Raw genomic sequence first — 26,568 nt, 5'->3', positions numbered from 1 at the left:
ACTGAAAACTGCTGCAGCCATTGCAGATGTCAGATTGTAACTTTAGTTTTTCAAGTTTTGTTATTAAATAATATTTTTATTTTACACTCTTTTTTAAATGTTTCAGTGAATTACTTTTTTTGTTTATTTTTTTATTGTGTAAAAGTTGGTATTGAGAATTGTAAGATTTCTGAATATTCTTGTTAAAGGGGATATAAAGTATAAACTTTTTTTGAATAGCCCACTTTTGTTCTTCCCCAGCTTTCCGAAATACAGCACTTTTAGTTGATGCTCCCAACAGGCTTACAATGCTAGTGATAAGGACTTAGAGTACCCATGCAAGAAATCTCTATTTTCATGCCATTAACAAGCTCTGAGTAGCTCCACACTTCATTGGTACGTAAATTAATTTGACTTAGTTTCTAGATGGCCATGCTGGAGAAGTAGCTGAAGGTACTCTGTGTATAAACAGTGTTTTTATTAAACTACTTGTAAACTTTCATAGCTATCGTTGCCTTGATTTAAATGTCAGGACCCTCAGAATTCTACCATTAAAGTGTTGAGCTACTTTAAGCTTGTTTATGGTGTTAAAACAGTAATAGTTTTTTGCTTGGGTAAAAAGCATTGTAAGCCCTTTTTGGGAGCATCGGATAAGTCTTTTAAATGTTTTTTTTTTGTTTTTAATATAAAGATTTGTACACACAGATTATTAACAAATTTAATTGACCACATACTAACTGTCTTTAAATTTCTTTATTTTTTTGCAGGAGTTCTCCACACGTCTGTTGTCCTACTCACCGAAATGTGTGAGCGGAGTCCCGACATGCTTACTCACTTTAGAAAAGTACGTAGTCCTCCTCAGCAGTCTTTTATCTTCAGCAGCCATGCTTTTATCAAATATATATCTGGGGTTGGGGTACTAATGTCTGCATCAGTCTTGTAGTATTGTTACTGTATGCTGAATCTTCTGATTAGTAGCTGTAGATGCTCCTTTTAATGCTTGATTGCACTGCATTGAACTGCTAGTGGTAGTGTTGCTGGAGGTGATTATGGGCTGTCCTCCTGTTCTCTGTATCTATTGCTCTGCTCTCCCTCAGCCTGACCTGCTGTGCCAGCACACCCACCTCTCATACTCATGATCGTAACATTTATTTTAAGCTCTTTCTTAAAGTGAACTCTCTCTCTTTCTCTTTTCTAAATTCCCTCCCCTAACATCTACTTCATATTTTTTCTGTCATTTGTCTTTGTTACAATTCCTGCATTGTGTTAGAATGAGAAGGTAAGAGGACATTCTGGTTTCATAGCTGGTGCATGCTCTTAAAGACACACACACACACACACTTCACCGTGGTCACTGTAGATGTAGTTCACCACTTGGTTTTACAGTATCTTTTTTTTTTCTTTTCTCGTTTTGAAGTTACTTGTCGTTTCACCTTTTTTGGTTTCGGTTCTGAATGTCATCACAAGACTGTATAATTTGCATACATTTTTCAGTAGTCCAGCGCTCACCATTACACTAATTTACACTAAATGTCATTCATTTGAAAGCCATTGGTTTGTGTACAGACTGTAGTTTTGATTGATGTTGATTTGTACATCATGGGCACAGATGAAATTAGGCTTTCGGCTAAAACTAACAAGGGATTAAATGTAAGTGGAGTCTTGGCCATTGATGATAAATGTAACTGATGGAGTCAGGGTAAATCATTTTACTGTAAATCCTTGCTATGGCTGATGCATCTATTTAATTGATTTACTTGTATAAAAAAATACAAAAACTAGATAGAAACCAAGCAAAACATCCTAACACAGTAGTTTCCAGAGCTGGAGTACCCAGACACTGCACATTCCCTTCACCTGATGAGAGGGGCTTGACTTGAAGATTTGGGTATTGGGCAGTATTTATATACATTTTCATTTTTGGGACATGAGTATTTGTTTTTAGTTGCTTGTTAATGCCCTTCAATCAAATGACGTTTTCACACCAGCAATATTTGATCCAGTTAAAACGCACTCTGGTTGGTTTGTACTCTGGAGCGGCTCGCTTGTGATAATGTGGTCCGGTCTCCTCACAGCCACGGCATATGTTTACTACTTGTACATCTATGTCCCATTGAAAACGCTCTAACACAATCTTCTTACTATATTTACTTTTTTGCTCCCACGCCAAACAGCTCTGACTAATCAGAGCAGAGAATATGCTTGTGTAGTTTATTGGTGCCTCATTTTGGTGCCTTTAGGTTTATGCCTGTGTGAAACTAAACCAAACACAGAGAGAAACGCTCCCAATAAACAAACTAATTAACTGAAATTGACCATAGAAACCAACTACAGGTGTGAAAACGCCCTAAATTATTGTCAATATTATAACAATTTAGAAAATCATGACTGAACCTATAGGATACCTAAAGCTGGACAATATAACTCTATTTTATCGCATTGTGATCATTCTTATCGTATTGACAGTACACTTTAATAAGCATATCCAGGATATCAAAGATCCAGTTTAATAGATTTTACACTGTTCATATTGATATTTATTGGCTTTATCATTCAACCCTACTACTTTTATAACTAATAACAGCTTATGTTTATCTTTATTAATTAATTAATGAATTTGGTTCATTAGGACGGTCACATTAATATTCAGCATTTAACTTTTGCAGACATTGATGATGTCTTGCTAACAGTTTGCCTTAACAGCTGTTATTGCTCAACCATATAAATATAAATGGTTTAAAAAGTATATTGACTTAAAATAGCTTTTGTAAAGTTATCGCAACAGGCCTAATCAATCAAATCAAATTTTGTCATGTTCTCTTTTTTTGGTTTATTTAAAATCTCTCCCTTTTCTGTAATCTGTATTTAATACCAATTATCAGAAAAAGAAACTAAAGACTGTAACCTCACCAACGAATCTCTGGTGTTATTCGGTCCAGCCCTCGGGTTGAGTAACTATTAGTCATTGGGTTGACTAATAGAGTTGACCGTTTGTGTTGGGTGCAGGGAAACCCTGTGCAGTGCAGGTGGTGCTCCAGCTTCATGATTGGGAAATTCTGTTCTAACCCGATGAGCTGAGAAAAGACTATTGTAAGATGATTGCCACCCCATTAAATTTACAGTTGATCCCCTTTTACTCATTTTTCTTTGCTATGTGTAGCTTTTCTTTTTGTGTGTACAGTTTTGGTGTATTTTTATGCTCAGTTGAAAGTGTTACTGAAGTTTTTTACTTTTATTTTTCTTTTGCGTATTCATTTTTTTTTTTAACTAGCTGGTTCCACAATTGGTGCGAATCCTGAAGAACCTCATCATGTCTGGATACTCTCCCGAGCATGATGTGTCTGGCATCAGTGACCCTTTTCTGCAGGTATTTATATTAAAGTTCTTACACTGCTCTTATCTCACTGTCTGTACTAGTAGACAGTAGACACATTATAATGAATGCTTTAGTCATTGTAAAAAAAAAAGTGTTACCAATAGAATAGTACTTTTTGGAGAGGAAAAAAACATGAACTTATTGGCACCATGCTTAATCTAATACTAGGGTGTGGGCTAAATGTGTGGTCACTTCAATGTTGGGGGAATAAATCAAATGGTAGAAAAACAACACTAGAGCTCAGGGATTGCTTAATAGTGAAAGTAAGAGCTTTCCCACATGCACAATGCAGCGAAGGGAACTCAAGGGATTGGGACTAAACAGGTATGTAGCTTTAGAAAAAACACTGTTTAGTTGGACTAACCTGCAAAAACGGCTTCAGTTTGCTAGAGAACATGAAGATTAGACTCTGGAGCAGTGGAAGATTTACCCTGTTCCAGAGTGAATGCTGCATTTGTCCCTTTACTAGCGTTGCTTTAATAATCAGTTCTTGTATTCTGAATCCAGTAGACTTGGTTTAATACTTGCTGTCCTTTTATCAGGTGCGGATATTGAGGCTACTGAGAATTCTGGGGAAGAGTGACGACGATTCTAGTGAAGCTATGAATGACATTCTTGCACAGGTAAGACCTTTTAACTACATCTTTTAAAATAGAGCTTTTAAATAGAGTTTAAAAGAATCAGCCGTACTGATTTGTTTGGTCTGTTTTCTGCAGGTCGCGACAAACACAGAAACGAGTAAAAATGTAGGCAATGCAATCCTATACGAAACTGTTCTAACCATTATGGACATCAAATCAGAGAGTGGATTAAGGGTGAGTGCAGTGTGGTGGTAGTTTTGTACTGTAAATGCTACGTGTAATATAAAATATTTATATGCTAATCCTAAATAAGGGGAAATAGGATCTGATTGTCTATAGAAGGTTATTTCTAACATTTACTTGTATGTGCGGTTTTAAATGTACTTTCCTATTGCAGGTATTAGCCATCAATATCCTGGGACGTTTTCTTCTTAACAATGACAAAAACATCAGGTAGCTGTTTTCTGTTTTATATGTAATTAAGATTATTCAGCTTAACAATCATAAAGGTGAATTTTTTAACTATTTACTCAGTGTTCTGTAATCAGATATTTTTAAGTGTTGATTTGTGATATATATGATTTGGCTGATTCTGACTTATTTTGGTTCAGATGGGTATGCGGGTAAAGTATTGAAGAATTTGTATCAATCAACAATACTGTGCTTCTGCAATACTCAGTGTATCGCAAGACAATACTCTACACTACTTTACGGCGTATGTGTTACTGAAGAGGATAAAATACTCCTAAATAATCAAATACCAGAAGTGGTTTACCCTATTAATTTGATTAGTGCCGCCACTCTTAATCAAATTGTCAAAATAAGGCAGTGTTTCAATAAAATATCAACATTTGAATCAGTGTATTGACAACGTTTTCATATATGCATTTTTTCCACACCTATCTTCAGATACGTGGCTCTGACGTCTTTACTGAAAACAGTGCAGACAGACCACAATGCCGTGCAGAGGCATCGGAGCACCATCGTGGACTGTTTGAAAGACCTGGACGTCTCCATCAAAAGGTAATTTATGAGCGCACTCAAGACCTGTCAAAAGTTTGGACACCTTTTCATTCAATTTATTTCTTTAATATTAGTCATTGGTGTAGAAAATCAATTAAACACATGAAAACTATTACGAGACACACATGGAATTATGTAGTAAACAGTTAAAAAAAGTGTTCTTCCTCCACATCTTCTGATCTAAACCTGATGATCCTTTGATGGTGAATTGAGGTGATTTAATTGGGATGAGCATCAAATATTGTTCAGCACCTCCAGAAACTCCTTCCTTCAAACCGCTGAGAAAACTATTCCTGGTGACTCTCCCTCATGAAGACACTGAGATTAAAATACCACCAAGAGTGTGCAGATCTACCCTCAAAGATCAATGTGATACTCATTTAGAAGAATCTAAAGTGTAAAACATTATGTTCTGGTTTGTTTAACACTTTTTACTTACATAATAATTCTTCATGTGTTCCTGTATAGCTTTAATATAATCTTCAATATTTAATTTACTATGTAAAAAGATCATGAAAGAAAAAAACATTTCGAATGAGGTGTGTCCGAACTTTTGCTTCTTTTTATTCTTATTCTGACCCTGTGAAAAGCAGGATTGTGACTGACGACCTGTGTTTTCTTGTGCTCCGCAGACGTGCGATGGAGCTGAGCTTTGCCCTGGTAAATGGCAATAACATCCGAGGCATGATGAAGGAGCTGCTGTATTTCTTGGACTCCTGTGATCCGGACTTCAAAGCTGACTGTGCATCAGGGGTCTTCCTGGCTGCTGAGAAGTAAGTCCAAGTTTGTTTAGACGTCCTGCTGTGCTCAAAGAGACAACAGCGCTGGATTGGAGAGATTGGAGACTATTTTTGTGCTAAGAGTTTTTTTTTTTGTGGAAGTTTCAATGCCTCGTTTTTTTTTTTAAAGAAATGCGCTGTTTTCAGTCTGTTTCACTGAGAATGATGTTTTGATAGACAGTAGACCCTCAGCGCAGGCCAATAGGAGATGGGTGCTGCAAAATCCAACCATAAATGTCCAAAAGTGTACAAAGCAAACTGATTTAAAACTATAACGTTCTGGACTATACTTTTATTTTAATTACAAATACCCCCATTCCTAATTCTGGATGATCCAGGACTATAACTAATCCCCAACCACTAATGCTTGAATGGGGTTTTTTTTTTCCCCCACTCCGTTCTTCTGTGTCCACTAAACACATCCACAGTAAGTGTATGGTATCTATCTGGTTGTGTCTGGTTATAAAAAGACTGCTAAAAAGACTAGTGGACCATTTTGCTTTTTTTAGTACCTTCAGTTAAAGCCCAACTAGGTAGGATTGAGATTTTGTGCTGGTGGGCTCCCCCTACAGTTGCAGAGTGTAATAAATGTTTCAGGCGGATTAGTTTCTCTTTCTTGTTTTCTGGCTTTCACAGACATATTCGGTCTCTTTCCAGCTTCTGCCAGAGTGTCTGTATGTTAGTTTGTAAAGAATGAACCAGTAGTTGTTGTAGAACTGTTAGAACTAAAGGTCGGAAAGCAGGTCGCAGTTCTCGCGAGCGTTGGTCGCGGCCGCCCCGGAAAACTTACAGAGTCTGGTTTGAGCTCAGAGGAGCTCCGGCACAGACACGAGAGAGACGCTATTCCTCCTATTACACCTCAATGCAGCGCTGCAGTGAGTTTCAAGCTGTAATTTTACTTCTTTAAAAAGATTAAAAATCAAGGAAATCCTACCTAGTGGGGCTACTTGAGGAATACTTGAGAGAAAAAAAACAAAAGACAAAGCCCAGAGCACAAAGCTGAGAAGCTGAGGCAAGTAGCAGGTTTAGGTTATTGTTCAGAGCAGCACTTTGCGCTGGAGGTGCTGTGGGGAACGACAGTATAAGTAACCCATTTACCGAGTTGATCTAAAGCCGTTTAGACTGGTGGTTGATGTTATAATAAGTGAGTGATTTAAGATGCTGAGTGATGAAATGAGTGATCCATCGTCAGAGCGTGGCTCTGTTGACACATTAATTTCTGACAGCATGACTTAGAACACTTACATTTAGTCAAAACAGGCTGATTTCAGATCAGGTTCTCAGTCCTTGACCAATATGTTTAGCCATAGTGTTGTATACAACAGTTTGTACTGTTAACTCATTATTTTTTTTCTATCTTTTCCAGGTATGCACCCTCCAAAAGATGGCACATAGACACAATTATGAGGGTGTTAACAACGGTAAATAGTAAATTTTTTGTCACCCCAATATACCTCAATATGCCCCAGTATGTAAAGTTACAGTGGTGTGTCTGAAAATTGTCCAAATGATGCTCTGCTGATTAGTAAATGCTAGGGATGTCACGATTCTCTAAATCCTCGATTCAATTTTATTTCCAATTTTAGGGTCACGATTAGAGTCGATTCTCGATTTTCTTTTTTTTTTTTACAGCAGAGAGGCCTATGCCAGTTTTAGATTAGTCTATGGTCAGTCATTGGTTTGATTCATCAAATGAAACAGTATCTTATTTCAATAGGTGGGCTTGATATAAGTGATGCAAAGTGATACAAGTGATCTGTAATAAACCACATTAGGCACTAATGGTCAAATTTAAATAAGTTAATTAAGATATATATGTAATGCCATCTAGTGGCTTTTTTGGTAGCATCAGTGTGCACAATTAAAACAGCAATGTGCAACATAACAAAATAAATAATAAAAAAATACAGGAACAGTCATGTACAAAATAATAGAACAATTAGAGCCTTAACAAACTGAACTCTATACTACTATAACAGTTAAACATGAAAAATAAGACTTTTAAACTTTTTCGGTCCCTGAGAATGAAAAGTTTTTTTATTTAACAAAGATATATAATTAACTTTATCTGAGAGAAAGATGCTGCTCAAGGTACCAAAACTCTTTGAACCATTCTCTTTGAGCAGTCACAATGCCCGCGACTTCTGCAACAGTGTGCTGCGCCGTTTGTGTAGCGCGCATGCTTGCGTAGCTTAGAGGGAGGGACCGTCGATCCTCTTTTTGACTTCGAGGCTCGAGACCATGACATAATTTCGATCAATTTCGATAAAATATCGAAATCGTGACACCCCTAGTAAGTACAGAGCTCCACACATGCTGTTAGAAATGCAAAGGGGACCGACTACACACTGATGTGTACAGTACAATAAAAGTTGTAGGTCCTGCATGTGTAGTGTGTAGGTGTTTCAATACTTTTGTACATATATTGCATGTTTACTTTGCTTGCTGTTGAATGATGATTATTAAAAGTGATCCATCGACTGAAAACAAAGTGATGAGTTCATCAATTCTGACAACAGCTGCTTTAGGAATAATCATTCATGTACTTTTGAATTGTTTGGATGTTACTTTGATATGAATGAAATATGTATTTTTATTTGGTCATTGTAGGCGGGGAGTTACGTCAGAGATGACTCTGTTCCAAACCTCATCCAGCTCATCACGAACAGTGTGGAGATGCATGCGTACACTGTACAGAGGCTCTACAAAGCCCTTCTGGATGACATCTCACAGGTAAGTCCTATTTCATGTTGCTTTAATGTTAATTCTTTAGATAACCTCCCCCGAGCCAGAATTTGTTCTCACATTTTTATCATTTTTAGTATGTGTGGAATTATTATTAATGTATTTTGTTGGATGTTTCCACAGCAACCTTTGGTTCAGGTGGCGTCCTGGTGCATAGGAGAGTACGGAGACCTACTGGTCTCAGGCCAGTGTGAGGAGGAGGAGCCAATCCAGGTATTTTTATTTATTTATTTTTTTGATATATATATATATATATATATATATATATATATATATATATATATATATATATATATATATATATATAATTTTTTTTTTTTTTTTTTTTTGAGGATACAAAAGACAATAATAAAACGGGAAGGTAGAGAAACGAGACAAATCAATCGAATGAGAGAAGAAAAGTGCTGACTATTAGTATAAAAACACAAAGATATAATAGACAAAACAAATGTACAAAACCTTTTATCACTCCTTCTTTCCCCAAATCCAACACTTCTTTACGTCCCTATCGTCCTCCACCAATTTTGTGTGTTAAGTGTTAAAAAAAAGCAGAATATGTTTTATATTTCAGATTCTTCTAAGCAGCACCTCTTGCTTACATGACAGTTTTGCAGTTTTCAGCTTTATGAGGTGGAGTCACCTGTAATTCAGGCTTTCAGTTAACAGCTGTGCTGAACTCAAGAGTTAATTACTTGAATTTCTTGTTTGGTGTTTAAGAGCATCAGTTGTAAAGTAGTGAAGAGGTAGAGTTACAGGTATGCAGTGAATAGTGAATATTTGAGTAATGTTCTAATCCAGATTATGAAAAGCAAGAAACTACTCAACTAAGTAAAGAAATGAAGGTCAGTCAATCCAAAAAAAATAAAGTGCATTTGCAAAAAAGACCTTTAAAAAAATTGAAATAATGATCAAACTGGCACTCATCAGGACCACCCCAGAAAGGATAGAAGAGCAGGAGTTCCCTCTGTTGTACAGGATAAATTGAACAAAGTTACCAGCCTCAGAAACAAACCAGCAAGGTAAAAGCTCCCCAGATAAGAGCATCTAAATGCTTTTTCACAGAGTATTTTGGATTGTTTAACACTTTTAAGTTACTACATGATTCCTTATGTGTTTCTTCATAGTCTGGATATAGTCAGTATTCATTTACAATGTAGGGTAAAACAAAAGGTGTGTCTAAACTTTTAAATAGTACTGTATTGTCATGACCTTTATTCATACAGCAAGGAAATTCAGTGTTATAGTAGGAATAGCAAGGCACAGAAAAGTAATAAAATCTGGGAGTAATTTAAGTACAGATATAAATAATAAAGGAAAAATATCTATATTTACAGCTATAATTACAAGTGAAAAACATGTATTTCACATGCTAACATGTGAAATTAATATTATATTCAGCACCCTGTAAGTGTAAACTTGTAAACTTAAACTGTAAAGCCCAATTTATACTTTTGCGTTAAACCTACCCTATAGACTGAACCTATCTTGACGCGCACCTGTTTGGAAATGTAACAATGCGTTGTGGTCCTCCAGGCCTGGCGTCCCCTCCCACATATTCCCACCTTCACAGTTTAATCTGCAATGCGACTCAGAGCCGCTGATACGCGCACGCAGAAGTATAAACACACTGTACTGCGTAGCTGGATACGTGTAGACTAGGGCGTAGGTTCAACACAGAAGTATAAATTGGGCTTAAGAAATGTAGTTTAAACATGTTTTTACATGTAAACATCGATTTTAAAGGTGATACTGTGTTTTTATAGATGAACATTGTATTGCAGTACTTAAATGTATGAATTTCTTGAATGTGCATACAAACTAAGTTCACTCTCTAATGATAACAGGTGACTGAAGATGAGGTCTTGGATGTTTTGGAAGGTCTCCTCGTCTCCAACTTGTCCGCACCTGTAACCAGAGGTTATTCACTGACCGCCATCATGAAGCTGTCCACACGTTTCAGCAGCGTGAAGTAAGTGCAGTGTGTGTATATACACTATATTGCCCAAAGTGTTCGCTCTATTTTTGATACTTTTCGCACCATAGTGATTGGTTCAGATTACACTGTGCTGGATTATGTGATATTTCCATTTTATGTTTAAATCCTTTTTATTCTCTTCTTGTTTCCAGCCGGATAAAGAAGGTGGTGTCGATATATGGCAGCAGCATAGACGTGGAGTTGCAGCAAAGAGCTGTGGAGTACAATGCACTTTTCAAGAAATACGATCACATGAGGTAAGAGCTCAGCGTTCCGTGCACTCACTGACCACACAAGGCAGCAGCTGATTATATTTGATTAGAAGATGGGTCTTGTTACAAACACGGGTTTAGATTGGTTCAGAAACCTTGCAACAATAATTGACATAAAATACGTGACATTTATCATATAACAATAGTGTGAGGTGCTGACTTTGTACTTGATATAACACAGTGGACCAACACCAGCAGATGACATGTCTCTCCAAACCATCACTGATCATCAGTAAATTTTACATTTCATTTGTAAATCAAGGGAGCAGAGTCTGGAGGAAGAGTGGAGAGACGCACAGTACAAGCTTCTCGAGGTCTAGTGTGAAGTTTCCACCAATCAGTGATGGTTTGGAATAACAAGTCATCTGCTGGTGTTGATCCACTGTGTTTTATTATCAAGTCTAAAGTCAGTGCAGTTTTGTTTTCCTGCAAAATCTTACAGCACTTCATGCTTCCCTCTGCTGCTGACAACTTTTATGCAGATGCGGATTTCATTTTCCAGCAGGACTTGGCACACTGCCCACACTGCCAAAAGTACCAATAGGTCTTAGATAATCTAATCTAATAATAAAAGAAATAAACGCTTAAAATAGATCACTCTGTGTAATACATCTACGTAATATGAGTTTCACATTTTGAGCTGAATTACTGAAAAAAAATCACACCCTCCTCCTCTCCTCTCTAAGGCCTGCCTTATTAGAGAGAATGCCCATTATGGAGAAAACCGCCACAAATGGCCCCACAGAGATTGTACAAACCAACGGAGAGACGGAGTCTTCTGCACTGGATTCAAAACACCCGCCCAGCATCACTCAGCCAACAAATCAGGTGAGCAATCACTTAGTTTTTTGGTGGATTTTAGCCTTTTTAAAGAGTTAAAAAAAATACTTCTTAAAACTTTTGGGGAAAAGCGCAGCCTAAAAAGTAATTGGGCAACTGATTTAAAAAGATCTTATCTTATTATTTTATAGCTGTATTGTGATAAAAGGTCTAGATTTAATTTTAGTAATCTAGTAGACACCTAGTCAATTTGAGAACAGTCTTGATAGGTAGGTGAAAGGTCTGCTTGATACTGGAAAAATGAAGTTACTGTTGCTGCAAAAAGATAATGCATTTATATAAAGGGTAATGCTGCCAATGTATAAGATGTTAACTTATAACAATAACTAAATTACTATTAAACTTTTAATCAAATCACTTCACCTGGCAAGGTACATGGATTGCAAAGGACTTAAATGCAATAAAATAAAAAATAATGCTCATATTTATTAAGGTAAGCTTTATTTTGTAAGACTATTTTAAAATCTCTTAGAATTGAATTAAATAAAATATTATATTGTGATGAAATACTGTCTTGAATTGCTTCTCTTAGTCCTTTAACCCTTTATTGCATGACATTTTATTTAAGTTATTTATTTAATATTTATTTAAGTTGAATTATTGTTAAACTAGTTTTTTGTAGGTTATGGATCTCTTTTGGTATATCAGAGCATTTAGTTACTAATGCTTCAGCATAATTGCCTTGTGGTCGAGCTGTATATTGTTGGCCTGAGGCAACAAATTATAGAATCACTGTTTTAATAAGTAAATGAAACCAAATTGGACACAAATTTGAAAAATAATGATTAAAAAAAATGAACAGGCACTTTTTAATAATCCACAAATTGGTTTGTTGCCTGAGGGCAACGTCATGCTATAGAGGGTTAAGGTGGTGATTAGAGGCAAAATCACAAAAGTATAACTGTCCAGATACTTAGGGAACTGACTATTTGATTAATGCCTCTAAATAACAGAGATTTAATTGCACTGTTTCTGTTGTTCTCTGCAGGCGAATGATTTATTAGACCTGCTTGGAGGAAATGACGTGCCTGTGATCCAAACGGCTCTACCCACTAAACCTGCCTCAGCTGGAGGAGAGCTACTTGACCTTCTGGGGGACCTCTCTCTGTCTGGTAGGCTGGTGCTCCTCCTTCCCTGACCTTCAGGGTAGTTAAAAGCGCTCGCTCATGTAGAGCTCCATCTCTCTGCCCCTGATGTGTCGCCCTCTCGTTTCTTTGTTCGTTTGTTTGGTCGTCTCAGAGTGTAGATATGTGTGTGCTTATAGGGGTGTAGCGTGCACACGCGTTCTTAAAAACCGCCACGGTGTAGTTTACGCAATTGTACGGAAATTATGTGGTACATGCTGTCTGTAGGACGCCAAAACCAGTAAATGTAATGTTGAACCAAAGTTCTACAACTGCTAATCCCCAAATTATTTATTTTAGTACTTTCAAAACACAGGGGTTGATTGTTTTTCAGTTTGGACATACTGTGCCATTTCATAAGCAGTACAGCATATGGCAATATTCCCATAGTTCCATTGTTAAAATAAAGTTAATGAAGTTGTGACTATTCAGAATGCAGCTATCCCTACCCATTGACAAATTTATTTTCCTCTTTTTTGGAAGAATTTTGTTCAAGCTTCATTTAAATATAGCCAATATATTTAATGCATTATAATGTGCACCGGATTATAAAGCGTATTATGGAACACTAGTAAGGAACAGAGGTGTCTCCATGTTTTCCTTCTAATTACAAAACTGTATAAAAAAAACCGTATACAAAACTTAATAAAAAATAAAATAAATTATTTTAAAGTCAACCAAGTGTTAATCTACACAGATTTCTCTGAAAATATGGTATATTAAACTAATTATAACAGTCCTCTTAATGCAGAACTTTTATTTTACTGTGTAAAAGAGAAATCTGTTGTAAAATGGACTTGGGTTGTAGTAAAACATAACGAGTATAAACTTTTGTTAAATAGCCCTCCTCCTTTCATCTCCAGCATTCCCAAATACAGCCCTTTTATACAATGCTAGTGATGGGGGCATAGACTTACCCATGTAAAGAAATCACTACCTTTACACCATTAACAAGCTCAAAGTAGCTCCACGCTTTAATTCCAGCTTTTGCTGAAAATATCTGGTGATTCTACATGAGAATGAAAGTTCTCAGTTCCTTGTTTTAAATGTCAGGACCCTCAGAGTTCTACCAATGAAGTGTGGAGCTACTTTGAGTTTGTTATTTGTGTAAAAATAACAATTTCTTCATGAGTAATTCATGCCCCAATCACTAGCATTGTAACCTGTTGGGAGCATTGGCTAAAAGTGCTTTATTTGGGAATTATGGGGGGTAGGATGGAGTTGAGCTATTTTACAAAAGTACTTGGAGCATTCTGTGCAAGTTGCACAACTCTCCCCCTACCCGTCCTAACGTAATCATATCGAACTATTGGGTTAATATTGGGTGATTTGAACCTAATTTTTAATCTTTTGTTCCGTTACACCCCTGTTGTTTAGTCATGGGTACAAGATGCTTGATGTGTTCATTGCTCCCCTAATTCCCACCCACACCAGTGTGTTCCTCCACGCTCCATAGGTGGTCCAACCCCTGCCCCTGCTCCCTCTGTGCCCATCTCCCAGACCCCATTTCTCCTGGATGGCCTCTCCTCACAACCCCTCTTCAATGACACTGCAGCAGGTGAGCTCACTGCAATGTGCCCCATTTGTCCCGGCGATGGTGCCTTCAGACACTGACTCAGCAGAACCTACCAGAGGCAGTCGTCAGTAGAGGTGGACAATTATGTCTCCAAAATGATAAGTTATTTTAGGGTGTTTTTTGCGATAGTGTGCAAAGAATGTCTTTTAACTATTATATATTGTATTAGTTTAAGGAATATGCTACTGCGACATGAATAAATGTAAAAGTTTTATTTTTATGTGAGTAAAACAGTTTTAAACATTCAGCAGAAGCAAATAAATCTGCAGAAACTTACCAGGACTCTTTAACACCTGTCTTGTTTGGTCCAGCCTTTTCAGTTTGTGGTCCAAACCAAAATAGCAGGTGTGAAAGGGGGCCAAACAACCAGAGTTTGACTCGAACTAAAGAGGTGTCCTTAGTCCATATCTACTGAACCGTGGGCCAGTTTGTTTGCAGTGTGAAAGCACTTTCCTAACAGTTACAGTCAATCTTTAAACAAATCCGAGGAAAAAGAACTGGTGTTGTGCCAAAATGTTGCCATAAAAAAATCTGTAACAGTAGTTTATCCCTTATAGTTATGAAATGAAGTGCAGAATAGTTTGTGCAATTTAGTGCAAATTACCTTTTAAAGCTTTACAGTAAGTAATAATAGCTGTGTTTTGTTGTAAAAGCAGTTTATCACTTCTAATCCTCACACTATATTGTGTACAATATGGTGAGCCCCTAGTTGCCATGCTCCAAAAACCTTTTTACGACTGTCACACTACTTCTATTTTTTCAGATTATATATATATATATTATTGCTGTTTTTTGGCCCATTTCATGCCAATGATGTAATGATTAAATTAAAAGCATAATAATGCAGTTGCACATTAATTATGTATATAGATTTTTTTTACTATTAAAAATATTCTTATAGACATTGAAATTGGGAATAAAAAACACAAGTTAACAATCATGTTTATATTAATGGGTCGGTATACTGTACGAGTACTATAATCATTGTGACAGGCCTATATCTGTAGCTTTTATTATTTTAATCTTTTCCAGGCATTCCTCCGATGACTGCGTACAACAAGAACGGCCTCAAAATCGAATTCACCTTTGAGAGGTCCAACCCAAACCCCAACATTTCAGTTATCACCATCCATGCCTCCAACTCCACCGAGGCAGACATGACGGACTTTGTATTCCAGGCTGCAGTACCAAAGGTTTGAGACTCTTTGTCTTTGTTATGGAAAGATAATTTTCTCTCGTCCCTCGTTGTTCTGCATTCTCATTGGTTGCTTGTGTTTCTGCAGACATTCCAGCTGCAGCTCCTCTCCCCCAGCAGTAATATCGTCCCAGCACTCAACCAGGGAAGCGTCACACAGGTCATCAGGGTACTAAACCCACAGAAGGTAATGCACAGGCCTCCTATGCATGATTACACCTTGCTGCCTGCTGTGGTGACAGTGTAGATCAGACTGTGGTTGTTGCAGTTTGGAGCTACTTTGAGCTTGATGAAGGCTAAGCGCCAGCTATTATGAACTTGTCAAAAATGGTCATATACAGCCTAAGCCTGAGTTCTAACTTGTGCTAATCGATGGTTAGAAAACATTATTTTTTTCCACAAATTCAATAAATACAGCTTAGAAGACTTTTATTTGGCTGTCTTCAGAGTCTCTCACACGTCAGACGTGACATAGATGGTGAAAAACCTAACCAAGACATTGAACCAGTTAAACAGAAGATGATGCAAAATGACAAAAAGGTGTTTTTAGCTGCAGTAATTTGATGTACACAAATAGCCTAAAGACCTCAAAATATGAAGTGGACAAAATTTGTATAGTTTAAAAAGGGCACACTGGAAAGGACCATCTGCGCACTCCGTTATTTGTAATGCTCACTTCACGATTAACACAACTATGGGATGTAGAAAGCCGGTGTTGAGCCGAATTCAGCATCCCTTCCAGGAAAAGCACCCCCTGGGGTGCTGAATTGAGCGCAACATCAAACTTGTACAATAACTGGATCTTAAAACTGACGTGAACGAATTTAAGAGCCTCTTAAATACGAGAGGTATTTAAGAGCCTCTGTGGTCATGGAAGTAAGCAGGGTACGTGCAATCGTTTTTCGCTGGCCTTGCTAGTTAGAAGTATAACACTAGATAATTACACACCGTGCTCAGAGCCGTCCTCCCCTGCAGTCAGAAAAGCAGAGCTGCAAAGTTTAGTGGCTTCTAATGGCTAAAACCTGTTGAGGTAGTTTGATTATGGACATTTTATAGAGTTGTTTATGAATTAGACTTTCAAAATCTGAACTATATTAGCTAGCAGGTGTATAGTTCATTGCGAAGTTTCTAATCTTCATTTTTTCACCCTTTACCATAGCTAACAGTGTTTAATAGCAGCGCTATTCACTGTTTTCCACCAGTGGCATCTTTGTGAAATTTCCATAGCAACTCTGGTTCCGCAATTCCGCAATTTACCCAAATTCTTTGTTTTTAAATTCATGTTTACATTTTTAGAAGCCAAAATAATGTGTAATCTTCTAGGAGGTCCTTTAGGTCAGTGGTTCCCAACCTATGGGTCGCGACCCAACCTATGGGTCGCCAAAGATCCACGATGGGTCGCGAAGCCCTCTTGATTTTAAGGGGTTTAATTTTAATACTATATATAGTCTAGGGTAAGCAAAATTCGCCGCGCTGCGCTGCTCTCTCTCTGTCTCTCTCTCTCTCTCTCTGGCGCGCGCGCGGGCGCTCTCTCCGGCAGCGCGGAGCTGAATTCAGGCGAGGCTGAATATAATAATATAAGAATATAAGAATATAAAACTCAGTTTAGTTAAATAAATGAAAATGAGTGAGGGCCTGTAAAGTTAATCAATTATTGTCCAATATTTGGACAGGCTGAGGTTTTGGTGAGCTGTTTTACTGATTTGAAACTGAAACTGAAACTGATATTATTCTTTTTTTTTTGTTGTTGTTTTTATTTTATATAAATTATTTTTTATTCATTTTAAATAGTTGTATTATTTTATTGATCTAATTATTTTTTCTTCATAAGATAAAAATTCCTTATGTTTTATGTATCAATTTTTCCTTTTTTACGTGTTTATTTTATTCATCTATAGTAAATGTCAGTTTTTATTTGTCATTTCTAACCCCCCCACCCCAACCCAATTATACACTTACATCTTTTACATATGGGGGAGGGGGGGGGGGGGTTTATGTTGGGTCACCAAAGCTTACAATGGTAAAAATATGGGTCCCTGACGAAAAAGGTTGGGAACCACTGCTTTAGGTGGTGCTTAGCCTTTAATGGTGTAAAAATAGAGATTGCGTGGGTAACACTATGCTCTTATCACTAGCATTATAAGTCTGTTGGGAGCATCGGCTAAAAGCACTAAGGGTGAATGGAGGTGGGCAATAAGAGTGTTTCACTACATCCCAGGACCATTTCACACTGGACTTCTCATTTAATATAGTTTAAGGAATTGTGGTCATCAAGAACATTTCTTATTTTTGCAATAGGTTGTGTTCGACTGTGCCTGACTCTGTGTTTGTTTGAAATTACAGCAACAGCTGCGAATGCGAATCAAGCTGACCTACACCCTGAAAGGCGCGCCTGTTCAAGACCTGGCCGAGGTCAACAACTTCCCCCCTCAGTCCTGGCAGTGATTTTGCGGTTGCTCTCGTTCTTAAAGACCCCCTCCAAGGGAACTATGGGAAAGATCGCCCTTCCCCATCTCCGACTGATCCCCCTGTGACATCACTGCACATCGCTGCCCCGGGGTTGCATGGGAAGCAGTGGAATCTTCCTAACACACACACACACACACATACGTACACACACACACATAGACACACACACACACTCAAAAAGAGCTGATGGTATGAAGACCATGATGACCATGAAGATTACCACGACAATGATGAACCATCCACCTGAAACAACATCTCAGTACATCAGTACATATCCATTTTACTAATCGCCCCCTGCTCCACCTCCTCCTCCTCCTCCTCCTTTTCTTCTCGTTCACTCTGATTTGGTCTCACCACAGTCTTGTTTCAGTCTGTGCTTCTTACTCTCTGTCTGTCTTTCCGTCTGTCTTTCTGTCTGTCTGTCAACTCTAGAGTTCCTTCTTTTCTTATAGTATGCTCTGTGCATACATACACACACACACACACACACACACACTCGTACACGAATGCGTACACCCCAAGCTGGCCCACTGGCTGTCTGTAGATGGAATATACCACGCTCACGGTCACTCTGGAGAGGAGCTCGTTGGTATGAGCACTTGTTTGATTTGTATGTCTGTTTTTGGTTTTGATTTTTTTTCTTTCTTGTTTTTAATCTTTACTGTTGATGGATTTGGGGTCATTTTAATGAAAAGAAGAAAATGAAAAAATGCTTTGAAATATATAAATAACTAAACTAAATTGCATAGTCTATGAATGTTTGCACCTTGTCTTGTCCAACTCTCACTGGCATTTCAGAGTCCGGAGCGTCACGGTTCGTGATGGGGCTCGGAAGTCATTGTGTGGCATTTCATTACCTCTTGAGAGTTGGCTTGTCTCCTTATCTTATGTGCTGTAATAAAGAATATCAGATCATTGCTCCAAACAGAACCTATGTGGTGGCTGTACCGTGTTCGTAAATATATAAAAAAAAATCATTTGCTGCACTAACAGGCATTTTTTTTTTTCTTCAAGCGTTTTTTTAAACAACTGAAAGTCCGGACCGTCTACAAAATGCACCTGAAAGTACAAACCAAGGCTAATGTGATTTTCCGTTCTTTTGGTTCGGTTAGTTTTGGTTTCACACTAACTGCAGTTTATTGGCTGAGCTCACTAAAGAAATTTGCTGCTTTCTGTCATCAGCACATACGTGGGCGCAGCCTCCCCATACTGTGCATTTGATTGGTTTGTAGAATGGCTGAACACATTGGATTTTGACGTGTTGTCAACTCTACAGGTTGCCTTTCCAGGCAGTTAATCTACAGTTACAGTAGATATAGAAACCACCAGAGCAATTCATGTAAAGAAGGAGGGGGGCTGGTTTCAGCACAGCACTGGTTCTTTTTCTTCTATTGTTTAATGGTTGACGACAGCCTGCCTCAACCTCCTGCGGTTGGTCTGAAAAAGTCAGAACTATCTGAAAAAAGTCTAAACCATCCCAAAAAAGTGCTTTCACACTGCAAACGAACCAGTTAATGGTTCATCTGGTTTTAGTACTAAGGAAAGAGCCATGATTCACGGCACCATTTACGATTGCTTTCTTTTTTGGGTCAGGCTTTCTGCACAAACTGTAAAAAAGGTCTGAAGGCCAATTCTTAACGACATCAATAAGAAAAAGCAGCCTTGCTGAGCTAATTGGTAATATTTAGATATTTAAATGAAGAAGCCCCTCTTTTGGAGGTGAATGAGTGGAAAGGAGATGAATTGTGCCCATGGTTATACTCTGTAGGCTTGTATAGATGATGGGTCATTCTGTAGTCTGCTCCATGTTATGCCCATTTTTGGCTCTTCATGCTTCTCCATCAGCAGCCGGAGTCTGAGAGAGCACAACTAGCCATGCTCTATCACTCCCTGGTTAGTAATGGCAAATACTGGTTGATGTATCTGATGTAGAAAAATTCAGGTTCGACCCTCTTTATGCCGGATATGTGCATATATTTGGATATATCGATGACTACAGAATGATACATTACTTTAGTGGTTGTTTTTTGAGCTTTTTTTGTGTAATTTGTTAAGTTGTTGAAAGCTGCTAGAGATTTAAAACTAATTATTCTGAGCAGGCTGGTGCAAAACAGCACAGTATATCAATCTATCACTCAGTGCAAATGTAACAGCAGAAACTGGAAGTCTAGATCAGTCTAATGTAAGATGTTAGAAATTACAATTATTTGAATATTTGAATTAACTGTGGCCCACTGAAGCAGTGTGGAACCAGATGGGGTCAGCAGTCTAGACAATGTAAATGTTAATGTAAGCGTACACTGTATGTGCAACCCCTTATGAATGTAGTCATATGCACTGAATGGATTTCCTAGGTTTTTTTCTCCTTTTTTAAAATTAGTCTTTCTTTCTGCAGATTTTTGAAGTTTGAAGTAAAAAATTATTATTGCCTGATTTCAAAGCGATGTGCCTTTTGCTGAAACTGGTAGAACCGAAACCCTCTGACTTTGTATTTCAGGTCGCGGGGTGGGTGCTGCCACACAAAAGAGAGAGAAAGGAGAGAGCGAGCAAGCTTGGAATACTTTTTTCATTTCACATTTATTAATAGTTCTAAGTTCTAATTATTCAGACAGGACTTTTTGTTTTTGATGGTGGAGAATATCCTGTATAAGCCTTTGTTGTAGGCTGGTGGTACAGTTTTTTGGATGTGTAATGCTGCGTTCCACTTAAACTTGGATGGAAGTAAGTTGGAAGTTTGAACTCTTAGCACTCGTGCAGGTCCGATTTCCTACTTTATTAGCTGATGCTAATGCTGCTCCAGCAGTGCTAGCCAGGGTGAGCAGCTGGCTGCAGTCTGATAATACTCACCTCTGAACGACCATAACACTAGCGCTTAGTGCGGTTGGTGGTTAATGCTAATGCTGCTCCAGCAGTGCTAGCCGGGGTTATCAGCAAGCAACAGGGCGATAATTCTCATCTGTGAAACGGGAAAATAGCGGTTAGTGGCTAATGCTTATGCTACTCCAGCCTTAGTGATGAGAACTAAACTGAAACTCCTGTATAACGCTGCACTTCAGTGGAGTGGCTTTACTGCTTCTTAATACCTGACTGGTAGAATTCATACATAAGGCACACTGATGTTTTTTGGGGGAAAATTAAAGTAATTTAAGTGCTCATTATAGTGTGAAAAATGGCCATATTACACTTCCACAACATATTTTAAATCGAGAACAAAATCTGACTAAAACCTTGTGGTTAATGTGTACCGTTTGGCTCAATAATGCACTGAAATATAATTTTTCGACTTTCGATTCTGGCTACTGCACCTGCGCAGATCTCCACACCTAAAAGGGCTTCCCCACAAGCATGCTGACCCTTCTCCACTCTTAGCATAAACAGCAATCTGATTGGCTCTTTTTTGTAGGGTGGGACTTCTCGGGAATATCTTTTAAATGGATGCTGGGTTGAGTCAAATTCAAGCCATGATTTCAGAATCCAAGATGGCTGCCCTGCACACCAACAAAGTAGTTAATGCTGGTACTCTTAAAGTTCTCACTTCTATCCATTTCTATTAGTGTCTCATTAAATCAGTCCCACACACAAATTACTGTCCAACTCCTATCCATGGACATTCTTCCATAATGTTGGACAAAATGTGCAAAATACTGTATAATGCGATAACATCTAGTGTTGAAAGCAATGCTAAGTCATGGCTGATATCTGAACGATTAACTGGAACCCCATTCCCAGCTCTAACATCCGAATTAAATGGAACGCAGCATGAGATACAGTAAAAGTACAGTAATCTAACCTGAATACCTCACATCAATTCTTTCAGAACTTTTATTTTGAAATGTCGACAGTACCGCAACTGTTAGTTTCGTAGAGTCGTCGTTCGCATGGTTCTAAGCCATTATTATGGGGAAAAGCTTGCTTAGTGTTGTTCACAAATCCACCACCACATCATCACTAACGAACTGACTCGGCTCTCTTGCTGCTGCTCTTCTTCATACGAGTCTTCATATACACCCAGTGACCAGATTTTGCAGATGAATATTCATATAATGTTCGCTATGCCTCATTTATCAATTTTTGAGTTTTGTGACCAAATCAGAGATGTTCCTTTTAGGCTTTGAAAATAATGTTAAGCAATGTTGTTTGTGTGTATATGGAGATAAAAAAGACTGCATTCTGTTACTCTGTTAATTAATTTTCTTTTTTTTCTGTCTTTCTTTGTTTGGCTTCTTTGGGCTTTTTTTGTACATATTGAGGGCTTTGAAGATGAAACGTTGAAATGATGCAACTCTCCTTGTCATCCTTTTTTTTTCTTTTCTTTATTTTTTAAAATTAGATTTTTGACCATTTTCTAAAACTTCCTTCCAGTAACTGCACAGTAATCATATATACACAGAATCATAGTCTAATTTAACTTCCCTGTTTGATTGATTGATTGGTTGGTTGGTTAATTGAATGATTGATTGTTTATTCAGATGGAAATGTATTATCTGCTGCCTGTATATTGTATATAATTGTAAAAGTCGACAAAAAAAAAAAAAGATCAAATCAAATAAACTCCCATTCAAAGACCCGTGAAGATTAGCTAGGGCCTGTACTGTACTTGTACACCAGTGTAAAGAATCAAAGGATCAACCCTGCATTTCAGTTTCATCTTAATTTTAACCCTGTTTACACCTGTTCACTTCATGTGTCTTTAGTACCAAGGTTAATCAGGTAAACACACTCAAGATTCATTTAGAAGCAAATACAAATCCGCTCTTTCAAACCACTTTCATGACCTGTTTTTACCTGGTCGCTTAATATTACATTTTAAAAATCAGGATTATCTTTTATCTGGCCAAGTCACATAAAACTGCACCCAATACACATTTAAAACTAATATAAATCTGATCACTCAGACCACTTTAAGACCCCTTGTAAATCTGGTTGCTTCATGTGTCTTGAGAAAGGAGTCTGGATTAGTTGTAAGTGTAAACACCTCCAAAACGTGATTAAAACAAACCAAAGCACATTAAGACCGTGTTTACACCTGGCCATTTTATGTGTTTTGAAAATCTGGATCATATCTGGACATTGTCAACTGTATGAAAACTTGGACAACTAAAACTGACACAAATCTACCCTCTTCAGAAGGTTGTCTGAGACATGTTTATAATACGATACAAAATGAGCGCGTAAACCACTTTAGGAGTTGATCTGAGGTGTATATAAAACTGAAACAAATCTGATTGCCCAAACCGTCTTCAGAAGGTGGTCTGAGATGCATTTAAAATGATTTAAATACGATTGCTCGCACCACTTCAGGAAGTTGTCTCTGATTCAAATCTGATCACTCAAACTGCTTCAGGAGGTGGTCTGAGACGCATTTAAACCAAATCCAAATCAGATTACTCAAACCTCTTCAGGATGTGGTCTGAGACGCATTTAAAACAAGGAAAATCCAGTTGCTCAAACCACTTTAGAAGGTGGTCTTAGACAGCATAAAACAGACACAAATCTGTCTACCAAACTGCTTCAGGAGGTGGTCTGAGACGCAATAAAACCAAATCCAAATCAGATTACTCAAACCCCTTCAGGAGGTGGTCTGGGGGGGGGGGGGGCTTTTTCTAAATCTTTTGTTTTGTCTTTTGATGCACTACTAAAAAGAGGTCTTTCAATGCAACCTGAGGACTTGGAGGGTCTTTAAGGACCCTAAACCATTGGACTTTTTTTTCTAACTTTTGTTTTTTGTTTTTTTTCTGTACATACTGAGAACTTTAAAGATGAAATCGTTTGATCTTGACTTTGTCAAATGTCTCAAAGCACTTCAGAAGCTGGGCTGAGATGCATTTAAAACTGGAGGTAGTGTCCTTTTGTGTCTGTCCGTCTTTGTTTGATTTGATGGTCTCAGACACACTTAAAACCGATACAAATCTGATTACTCGTCCTGCTTCAGGAGGTGGTCTGAGACGCGTTCAAACCATTTTACAACAAATCTGACCAGGTTACAGTTTAGATACTTTTCACATGAAGTGACCAGATTTAAACAGGGTCTTGGTTTTATACTTGTTTTATTGTTATTTTTTCCATTACCATTTTGCTAATTGAGTTTAGAGCTTGGGGATTGCTGGTGGTTTATGTTTGATGCACTACTTAAAAGAGGTCTTTCAATCTAACTTAAAAACTTTGAGGGTCTTTAAGGACTCTGGTTTCCCAACTGTGCCCCCAAACCATTGGATCAAAAGACACAGGATTGATGTAATGCCAGCAGAACTGCAGTAGAAGCTTGTTAGGGAATGACTGTAAAGTCTCTGATGAAGGCCTTATGATCAATTATTGGAATATTTTGTGTTGATTACGAAAAACATTCTATTGAAACAAACATATTTTCTTTGTGCCTCCATAAACACCAAAGTCTCTCTGCATGTTAAATGCAGGCCACCTGCAGAGACAGAGGTTTTTCACCTTTGATTGGCGATGGCGTATTCCATCTACAACATGCCATGTTCTCAAGTCTCGTAAGTGTCACTGCTGAATTCACTGATAAAACTTCAGTCCAGTCTTGAATGTTTCTCTAATACCAGTGTAAAACAGCCACTATCAATATGCAGTGTTCGTCATTCTATCATCATGGTCAAATGAAGGGCATCTATATATACAGCTCTGGAAACTAAAATTAAGAGAGCACTTCAGTTTCTGAATCAGTTTCCCTGATTTTGCTGTTTATAGGTTTATATTTGAGTAAAATGAACATTGTTGTTTTATTCTATAAACTACAGACAACATTTCTCCCAAATTCCAAATAAAAATATTCTCATTTAGAGCATTTATTTGCAGAAAATGAGAAATGGCTGAAATAACAAAAAAGATGGAGAGCTTTCAGACCTCAAATAATGCAAAGAAAACAAGTTCATATTCATGTTTCAAAAAGTCTATATTTGGATATTTGATAGAATACCCTATCAAAAAAAAACCTAGTTTTTAAACATCACAGTTTTCATCATGCATCTTGGCATCATGTTCTCCTCCACCAGTCTTACACACTGCTTTTGGATAACTTTATGCTGCTTTACTCCTGGTGTAAAAATCAAGCAGTTCAGTTTGGTTTGATGGTTTGTGATCATTCGTCTTCTTTTTGATTATAGTCCAGAGGTTTTCAATTGGGTAAAATCAAAGAAACTCGTCATTTTTAAGTGGTCTCTTATTTTTTTTCCAGAGCTGTATATTATATCTGGACACTTAGTACTTCTATAATAATAACACACTGTAGTCCTGTATCTGTTTTTTTATCCTCCTTCCACCCGTTTTTTTCACTCCAACCTACAGCTGCTCAGATAGAGAAGCTCTGAATCTGTTGATGCACAGTTTATATTGGTCATGCTCTAGTTCTTCATTTCTTCAGCAGTCACAGGACTCTACTGAATAGTTGTTTCTGGTTGGTGGACTATATTCTCAGTCCTGCAGAGAGAGACAGTGAGGGGTTTAAAACCTCCAGCAGCACTTCTGCTGTATCTGATCCACTCAGTGTATCAGAACCACACACACTAACACCTCATACACCTCCACTACCATGCTAATCAGTGCTAATTAATCACTGTAGTGCTGAGAATAATAATAAGCCAACAAATAAGGTGAAAAAAGAGGAGAAACACATACAGGACTACAGTTTGTAATTATTATAGAACTACAAAACGTCCTGTATGCTCAATGGAGCTAATAAATTGGACAATTAAGGTGGTGATAAAGTTATGGTTGGTTGTGTTCATGCTGTTTAGGCTTCTCTCAATCAGCTCCTTCCTTATTCTAAAGGTGTGTGATTACAGTGAGTGCGTGTGTTGGGGAGAACCCAAGAGGCGTGCACCTTCACGCTGCTGATCAGAACTTTAGAAATTTTGGCTGCACCTAATATGGTTCTTACGATTCTTCTGATTATTTCGTTTGTTTTGACTCAGCTTCTGAGCTGCATGATGTGAAACCCGGCTGTAAATACTGTCATTTTTACTCTTTCTCTAAACTTCCTTTCCAAATGCGAGAGAAGTTGCGATCCTTAAACCAGGCGCTCCCCGCTGTCCCGACGTCTGTCCACATAAACCGGATTATTTTGGGTCAGATTTTCTTTCTTTCTTTTTTTGGCTGGAGGGCGTCCGAAATATAACATCACCACAGTTGATTTGGATGTAGTTGTTTGACCAGGTGACCGCTCTGCTCTCCATCTATCACATGCTTGGATATAGGATGACCCCCACCATCCGGACCCGCTGTTTGTAAACTGTAAAGCTATGGGTTGTTCTTTTGGACTTGTATCTATTATACATGTGCCTCCTCCCCGGCCATTTTACACTTTACTCTATCTGACTACATCTAAGCGTGCAGGGTGGGACGAGTACTCTCTCGGATACATACTCTCGACTCCACCCACCCCACCCCTAAATGAGTTTGACATGCTGAACTGAATCACAGTGTCCTGTGTCTTCAAGGAGTGAGTGCTGGACTGAACATAATTGATGATGACGACGACGATGATGATGATGATGATGATGATGATGAATGAAAATAACTTGTAATCTATTACATGGGATATTTTAGACTTATGCTGTGTATTATTGTCTTTTGGGTTGGAGAAAATGATGACCACAAGAAATAAAAAGTCAAAACTAA

At 37.9% G+C, this 26,568-nt stretch overlaps 1 protein-coding gene across 1 annotated transcript in view; it reads left to right on the top strand.

The window, feature by feature from the left end:
• ap1g1 (adaptor related protein complex 1 subunit gamma 1) overlaps positions 1 to 26,568 on the top strand; it is a 48,141-nt gene extending 21,573 nt beyond the window's left edge. Inside the window, exons 6-23 of the mRNA XM_022670090.2 lie at positions 747 to 823; positions 3,251 to 3,346; positions 3,898 to 3,978; positions 4,072 to 4,170; positions 4,334 to 4,389; positions 4,846 to 4,959; positions 5,592 to 5,732; positions 7,105 to 7,159; positions 8,349 to 8,471; positions 8,607 to 8,696; positions 10,328 to 10,452; positions 10,611 to 10,715; positions 11,417 to 11,558; positions 12,559 to 12,682; positions 14,151 to 14,252; positions 15,303 to 15,463; positions 15,554 to 15,652; positions 17,809 to 26,568. Coding sequence (XP_022525811.1) covers positions 747 to 823; positions 3,251 to 3,346; positions 3,898 to 3,978; positions 4,072 to 4,170; positions 4,334 to 4,389; positions 4,846 to 4,959; positions 5,592 to 5,732; positions 7,105 to 7,159; positions 8,349 to 8,471; positions 8,607 to 8,696; positions 10,328 to 10,452; positions 10,611 to 10,715; positions 11,417 to 11,558; positions 12,559 to 12,682; positions 14,151 to 14,252; positions 15,303 to 15,463; positions 15,554 to 15,652; positions 17,809 to 17,910 — 1,892 coding nt within the window. The 3' untranslated portion in view covers positions 17,911 to 26,568. The remainder of the gene's footprint in view (positions 1 to 746; positions 824 to 3,250; positions 3,347 to 3,897; positions 3,979 to 4,071; positions 4,171 to 4,333; positions 4,390 to 4,845; positions 4,960 to 5,591; positions 5,733 to 7,104; positions 7,160 to 8,348; positions 8,472 to 8,606; positions 8,697 to 10,327; positions 10,453 to 10,610; positions 10,716 to 11,416; positions 11,559 to 12,558; positions 12,683 to 14,150; positions 14,253 to 15,302; positions 15,464 to 15,553; positions 15,653 to 17,808) is intronic.

The sequence above is a fragment of the Astyanax mexicanus genome, chromosome 16 (genome assembly GCF_023375975.1).
Source record: "Astyanax mexicanus isolate ESR-SI-001 chromosome 16, AstMex3_surface, whole genome shotgun sequence".
Classification (NCBI taxonomy): Eukaryota; Metazoa; Chordata; class Actinopteri; order Characiformes; family Acestrorhamphidae; genus Astyanax; species Astyanax mexicanus.
This window is presented reverse-complemented; position numbering and strand designations above follow the sequence as displayed.